Raw genomic sequence first — 6,950 nt, 5'->3', positions numbered from 1 at the left:
CAGCTCTGTGGAGTGTACGGCTTAGTGGTCCTATGGACAGATACTCCAATCACCGCTGTGGAGCTTTGCAGCTCCTTCAGGGTTATCTTTGGTCTCTTTGTTGCCTCTCTGATTAATGCCCTTCTTGCCTGGTCCCTGAGTTTTTGGTGGGCGGCCCTCTCTTGGCAGGTTTGTTGTGGTGCCATATTCTTTAATGGTGCTCCGTGGGATGTTCAAAGTTTCTGATATTTTTTATAACCCAACCCTGACCTGTACTTCCGCACAACTTTGTCCCTGACCTGTTTGGAGAGCTCCTTGGTCTTCATGGTGCCGCTTGATTGATGGTGCCCTTTGTTTAGTGGTGTTGGAGACTCTGGGGCCTTTCAGAACAGGTGTATATATACTGAGATCATGTGACAGATCATGTAACACTTAGATTGCACACGGGTGGACTTTATTTAACTAATTATGTGATTTCTGAAGGTAATTGGTTGCACCAGATCTTATTTAGGGGCTTTGTAGCAAAGGGGGTGAATACGTATGCACACACCACTCTTCCGTTTTTTTTATTAAGAATTTTTTTAAACAAGTCATTTTTTAAATTTCACTTCACCAATTTTGACTATTTTGTGTATGTCCATTACTTGAATTCCAAATAAAAATCAATTTACATTTCAGGATGTAATGCAAAAAAATAGGAAAAACACTAAGGGGGATGAATACTTTTGCAAGGCACTGTATTTCTGCTCTTGATTATGTTACCAATTCTATCCTATGCCAAAATGTGGAGCATGTGGTTTGAATTGGTCAGGTGAGTATGCATCAATAGTCAGCTTACCTGTTGGCTCCTGGCTAGCAGGGTTTTCCAACTGTTCCTTCCAACACCATCTGCTGGTTTACTCTATCAGCATTGTGAGATGATGAACAACCAGGGTTCAGCCATAGATGCATTTGAAGCTAGTTAATTACATTTATTTCTCATTTCTTATGCATCACTGTTCATAATTTGTTTGTTTTTGGTTGTCATTTTCTATACCAATGCAGGTGATGCAAAAATACTTTGATGAACAGTATAATTCTGAGCTGTAGAATGCCAGTTACATAATAGCCTATTTTCACAATGTACTATAGGGGTACCTTATGTTGTTGCTGCTAATACATAAAGGCAGCCATTTAAAGGTAAAGCCGTTTAGCTCAGTTTGAAACAGAACTGTGCCATGGTGGAGGGCCTGCCTGGACGCTCAGGTCTGTGCTGCCTCAGCAGCCTGTCTGACTCTGGAATGTGGAGGTGGAACGATGATTTCTATGGAAGCTTATTCAGCTGTAACAATCCAATGAGGAATTCCTTCTCAGGTGGTGATGGGAGTTGCAACTAGGACGTTTTAACCTACTTTCCCTCTTTGAAGCAGCACTGCTCTCCATAAAAATGGATGGAGCAGAAAATAGAGGCCTTTTCAGAACTTCTGAAAAATGTTGCAATCGGAAGAAAGGCTTGAATAACTCATGACGTGTGAAATAATGTGTATAAACAAGAACCACTGTAGTACAGTCACTGTGAGTGATGACATGCTGTTCATTACACAATTGCCTTTATTTCAAAATGAATGTACAGTATGAAATCAATTAGACTACAGACTGAGTTAATTCTGTTTTAGGATTGTACTAGTGCAATAGCATATGTTTCACTCAATGGAAACAATGAGATATTGTATATTTAGATTAGGAGATCAACTGACTACAATCTATAGTGACAAGCTCAGAAACATAGGCAAATCGTCAAAGATATCACACTAATAAGCATAAAATGATTGCATATCTGTTGAATAATATAATTGCTTTATATACATATTGTGTCATGAAAATAAGCTTATGTTATAGGTTTATCAGCATAGGATATTACTGTAAAGAAAAGCTAGAAATACATTTACTTCAGATAATATAAAATACACAAGATTAAGAAACTAAAACAGGAGCACAGATGAATGAGCTATTACAGAGGATATTACAGAGGCATGTTTCTCAGCGCGCCTCAATAATAGCAAGTTTAACGAAGATGTCAATTGTATGTTTGGGGTTGATGGAAAGTAGAACACCACAATTACAGAAAGCTCAGGGCAAGCTATTGAATATCCCTTTTTGCTCTTCTTTCTCTTTCTGTGATACTGTTATAATATCTCTGGCTTATGGTTGGAATGTAATAGCTAACTGTATAGTTGTCAGTTGTCATGGCTAATGTGGGTGTTGCACAATGACAGGTCATTCTGTGGCTGGGCCATGGCTAGTGTGGGTGTTGCACAATGACAGGTCATTCTGTGGCTGTGCCATGGCTAGTGTGGGTGTTGCACAATGGCAGGTCATTCTGTGGCTGGGCCATGGCTAGTGTGGGTGTTGCACAATGACAGGTCATTCTGTGGCTGGGCCATGGCTAGTGTGGGTGTTACACAGGAGTAGGTAACAGTGTTGTTGGACGATGGTTGCAGTACACTCTTAGAAAAAAAATGTGCTAAGTAGAACCGTGTAGGGTTCTTCAGTTTGTCCCCATAAGGGAACTATTTTTGCAGAGGGTTCTCCCTGTATAGCCCTTTATGTAGGGTTCTTCATAGAACCCCCTGTTTGGTTTTACCTTGAACCCTATATGAAAGGTTCTGCCTACAACCCTCTATGAAGGGTTCTACCAATAACCACTTTATCATCTAAAGGTTCTTCCTAGAACCCTCTTTGAAGAGTTCTACCGAGAATCCTTTTATATTTGTAAAATTTTATTATTTATGACAATACATTACAAATATCATATAGCCTTTCTTTCAGAGTTATACCCTAACACAATTGTGTTAGGAAACTCCTAGTTTACAGGCAACATCAGGCCTGCAAACTAGGAGTTTTGGCTTGCAAAGTGATGTTTAATTCCTATTGGAATCCAGCCAGAGTTAGGATAAACAACAAGTGGAATTCTTTATCACCCTCAACCAGCATTTAAAATGACTGACTGCCAGGGTAGGGAAGATAGAATACTGAGACCACCTCAATCATCTAAACTGGAACAACCATCTCAGTAAAATAAATAACTACGGACAGATTGGATTTGTTTAGAAAAATGTGTAGCATCAAATATATCAATCAATCAATGTACATGCAAAAACACAGATATTAAAACAAACAATACTGAAAATGCCCCTGCAATAGAGAATGGTGGGATATATGATACAGTATATGATTCTATGTATAACTCTTCTTGCCTTCCAAAGAATCATCAAAGAACCCTTTCTTCCAAAAACAGTTCTTATGCTGTTAAAGGTTCTAGGTAGAACCCTTTGCCTCACAAAGAACCATTGTCTTCACAAAGAACCCTTTTGGAACCCTTTTTTTTAAGAGTTTAGGTGTTATACAGAAATGGGTAACTGTGTTGTCATTCGACCATAACTGAGTAGTAGGTGTTGTATAACAGGTAACTCTGTAGCAGGACCGTGGCTAATGCAGGATGCTGGAGTAGAGTAAAGGTTGGTTTGGCTTCAGTCTTGGCAGCACGTTGTAAGGGTTGGCGTGTCTTCAGTCTAGGCCCGGCAGCGCAGATTCTGGTCTTTGAGGCTATTGAGGGATTTGTCACGGTAACCTGCTGGGGCAACACACCTCAGGGACTCCAAAGGGGAGAGGTTGGCCTTGGTCTGGGACATCCAGCGCACCAGGTTGTTGATGTTGCAGTCACACGTCCAGGGGTTGTCATGGAGATACACCTCCTTCAGGCCTGGTAGGAGGCAGAGCAGAATCACAGTCAGATTAGATGCTTATTGTGACATCTTTCATCTTTCTGCATAATCCAAATGGATATGACGTTGCATTACCAAATGTAACTTAAAGGCCCAGTGCAGTCAGAAACTTAATGTGTCTGCGTTTTATATACTGGTAACAAAATTATGGACACACTTGAGTAAGTGAAGGATACAAAGTATATTGAAATAAGGCACTTCCACACAGGTGTGGTTCCTGAGTTAATTAAGCAATTAACATCCCATCATGCTTAGGGTTATGTATAAAAATGCTGGGCATGCCATTATTTGGCCATTATTTTGGCTACCATCCTATGCCCCCAAAGGATGACAATTCCCCCATCCACAGGGCACGAATGGTCAATGAATGGTTTGATGAGCATGAAAACGATGTAAATCATATGCCATGGCCTTCTCAGTCACCAGATCTCAACCCAATTGAACACTTGGGAGATTGTGGAATAGCGCCTGAGACTGCATTTTCCACCACCATCAACAAACACCAAATTATGGAATTTCTGGTGAAAAAATGGTGTTGCATCCCTCCAATAGAGTTGTAGACACTTATACAATCAATGCCAAGGTGCGTTGAAGCTGTTCTGACTCAACACCCTATTAAGACACTTTATTTTTGTGTTTCCATTATTTTGGCAGTTGCCTGTATATTTCCACACTATGAGGTAGGAATAATACTGTGAAATTGTGAAAATGATCATAATGCCCTTTTATTGTAAGAGCTGTTTCAGCCTGTTTTGGTGGGATGGAGTTTTGGTCTTCCATGATGACATCACCATGCGCTAAATGAGTTAATAGACCAATAAGAAAGAGAGTTCCAAACCTCTCTGCTAATAACAGCACATTTCTTTCAGGTTTCACCTCCCCACTCAGACCACTCTTAGCAAAATTATTGCTTGAGAAGCTATTTTTGTTTCTTTTTGACCCTTTTAATTGAAAACAATGACAGTAAGCTACTTTATTGTTACCCAGAAATGGTTTGATATTGAGATAAAAATGGGTGCATTGGACCTTTGTCTATCTATGGTACACATGAAGAACACATATGACAAATCATATTTATTTCACAAATTTAAAAAAGGCATAGAATAGTTTGGTGAACAGTCAGTCTCTTACCAGACAGCTGGGTGAACATGCTTCCATCCACAGTCTTCAGCCTGTTCCCACTGAGGGCCAGCTGGGAAAGCTTGGGTGTGTGTCTGAACAGGTCCTGGGGCAGCCTCTCCAACTCATTGTTCCTGAGGTAGAGCTCCTGCAGGTTGGACAAGCCCTCAAGAGTGGCTGAGGTCAGCGTGGACAGCAGGTTGTTATCCAGCACCAGCATCTCCAGGGAGGCCAGAGGCTTGAAGGCCCCAGCCGGGATACTCTTTAGGCTGTTGTTGTCCAGGTTGAGGAACAGCAACTCCGTCAAGCCCACAAAGCCCTTTGTGGAGATTCTCTGGATGCGGTTGAGGGCCAGGTCCAGGACCTTGAGGGCGATCAGAGGCTTGAAGGCGTTGGAAGGGAGGGCAGTCAGAGAGTTGAGAGGCAGGTCCAGGTCTGAGAGGTTCCTCATGCCAGTGAACATGTCTGGTTTGACACTGGAAATCTGGTTCTGGCCCAGCATGAGGAAGCGGAGGTTGAGCAGGTCCTGGAAGCCCTTCAGGGGGAGTTTGTTGATCTGATTCCCATACAGGTTGAGCAGCATCAGCCTCCGGGCTCCAGAGAAGGCCTGGGGGTGTATTGATTTGATGACGTTGCGTTCCAAGTTGATGCTTTCGATCTTGGGGATGGGTTTCAGAACGTTTGGCGGGAGGTCTACTATTCTGTTCTCGCCTGGGACATCGACCACAGAAATAGTATGAGAAAAAAATCACAACAGAAAATGGTAAGACCAGCCTATTTCTTGTGCTTACGTCAATAAAAGAGCCTATCGATTCCGAGACAGACAGCTGGCACATACTTTACAAAGTTTATATTTAGTTTCAGGATATTGGCAAAACACCATCAGGGGGCATATTGATCACAAAGTTCTACATTTCAATGAGAGATTCAGTTTAATCCTTGAGGCTATTTTCAACAAAGATTGCGGGTAGGGGGTTTTCCCACAATTGCAAACGATGGACTCACCCATTTTAAGAATCCAGGAATCCGGGGGCAGTTTGGAGGGGAACTTCCTCATCCCCTTCTTGTGGCAGTTGACCTCTGACCTTTCAGGGCTGGTTTGCTTGGTGCATTTACATACATCGGGACAATTCTCTACAGCCTCTGCCACACAGAGCACCAGCACCGCTAAGCAGGCTACCAGCTGCATGCCTAGTACCCCCACAGGGAAAATAAAGTATTCAGCACTTGCAGAGTGATTAAGTTTGAAGATTTAGTTTGTGTTGGAAGGATGATTAGTAAATTCAATTTAAGATAATCCCATTGAAATTAGACGAGAGTTTTAAGAATGAGCATCTTGCAGACACGCTCTAAAAAATATCCTAGTGCAGAGTGAACCCACACCTACAGTTTATGTTAGCTAGAAGAGACAGATCAATATTTTTTCATCAGCACATACCTGAACAGTTGGTGCAACTTGTTGGAGTATAAACCGCTTCTTTAAGACGTCTACTTTGTTTTGCCTCTCAAAGTGAGTGTGAGATTTTCTTAAGCTGCCTGTTCGGCTGTCGTGTAACTACCTGCTAGTCAGAGTGAATTAGCCCAGACGTCTGCCCAGCAGCCAGCCTGTAAACCTACCAACTCAGCACATCTGCAATGTCACAGTCCCTGGAGAAAAATGGCATTCACAGATTATGGATGTGAGCCACCTCACACAAACGGAGAAGTCTCCGCCAAGTGAACTCCCCCATGGCCCAGAGGAGTGCATGGGGGCGTGTTAGAAAACATACATCCCAGTCACTATGTGCCAGTGAGTGTGTGTGCCAGTGCATTTGTATTTGTGTGCATGTTTGCATTTGTGCGTGGGTGTGTGTGTTTGAGAAGAGTCATGGGCCTAGCGTAAAGTGTGTTTGACTTGGCCTGGGAGCCAAGAGGAGTGATATACAAAATACGCACAGAGTGATGTCATGGAGCTTCTGGGGTGTCAAAGACATAGAGAGAGGATGGTGGGTATCTCAGAAGGCATGGCTCCCTGCCACCCTGACAGCCAACGTCATGGAGATTATACTGAGGTTATGTGACTTGTGAGAAGCCCAGCAGCATCACACA

General features: G+C 42.5%; 1 protein-coding gene across 1 annotated transcript; it reads right to left on the bottom strand.

Annotated features, from left to right (window-relative positions):
* Positions 1–1,551: 1,551 nt before the first annotated feature.
* LOC110522283 (uncharacterized) lies at positions 1,552–6,653 on the bottom strand. The gene is made up of 4 exons (XM_021600547.3): positions 6,301–6,653; positions 5,868–6,053; positions 4,875–5,573; positions 1,552–3,721 (listed from the first exon to the last, which is right to left on the bottom strand). Exons 2-4 carry the CDS (start codon positions 6,049–6,051, stop codon positions 3,531–3,533), a joined length of 1,074 nt encoding a protein of 357 aa, XP_021456222.1. The 5' UTR covers positions 6,052–6,053; positions 6,301–6,653; the 3' UTR covers positions 1,552–3,530.
* Positions 6,654–6,950: the final 297 nt, after the last annotated feature.

Source organism: Oncorhynchus mykiss, chromosome 4, assembly GCF_057628025.1.
Source record: "Oncorhynchus mykiss isolate SJ-2025 chromosome 4, ASM5762802v1, whole genome shotgun sequence".
Classification (NCBI taxonomy): domain Eukaryota; kingdom Metazoa; phylum Chordata; class Actinopteri; order Salmoniformes; family Salmonidae; genus Oncorhynchus; species Oncorhynchus mykiss.
Note: the sequence above shows the minus strand (reverse complement) of the source record. Positions and strands in the feature narration are given on the sequence as shown.

Bases quoted from the DNA above. Each gene is read 5' to 3' on its own strand.
- LOC110522283 (XM_021600547.3), bottom strand. From the start codon at position 6,051: ATGCAGCTGGTAGCCTGCTTAGCGGTGCTGGTGCTCTGTGTGGCAGAG. The intron at 5,574-5,867 runs GTGAGTCCATCG...TCGATGTCCCAG, and splicing joins TTCCTGGATTCTTAAAATGG to GCGAGAACAGAATAGTAGAC. The intron at 3,722-4,874 runs GTAAGAGACTGA...GCCTCCTACCAG, and splicing joins CATGTTCACCCAGCTGTCTG to GCCTGAAGGAGGTGTATCTC.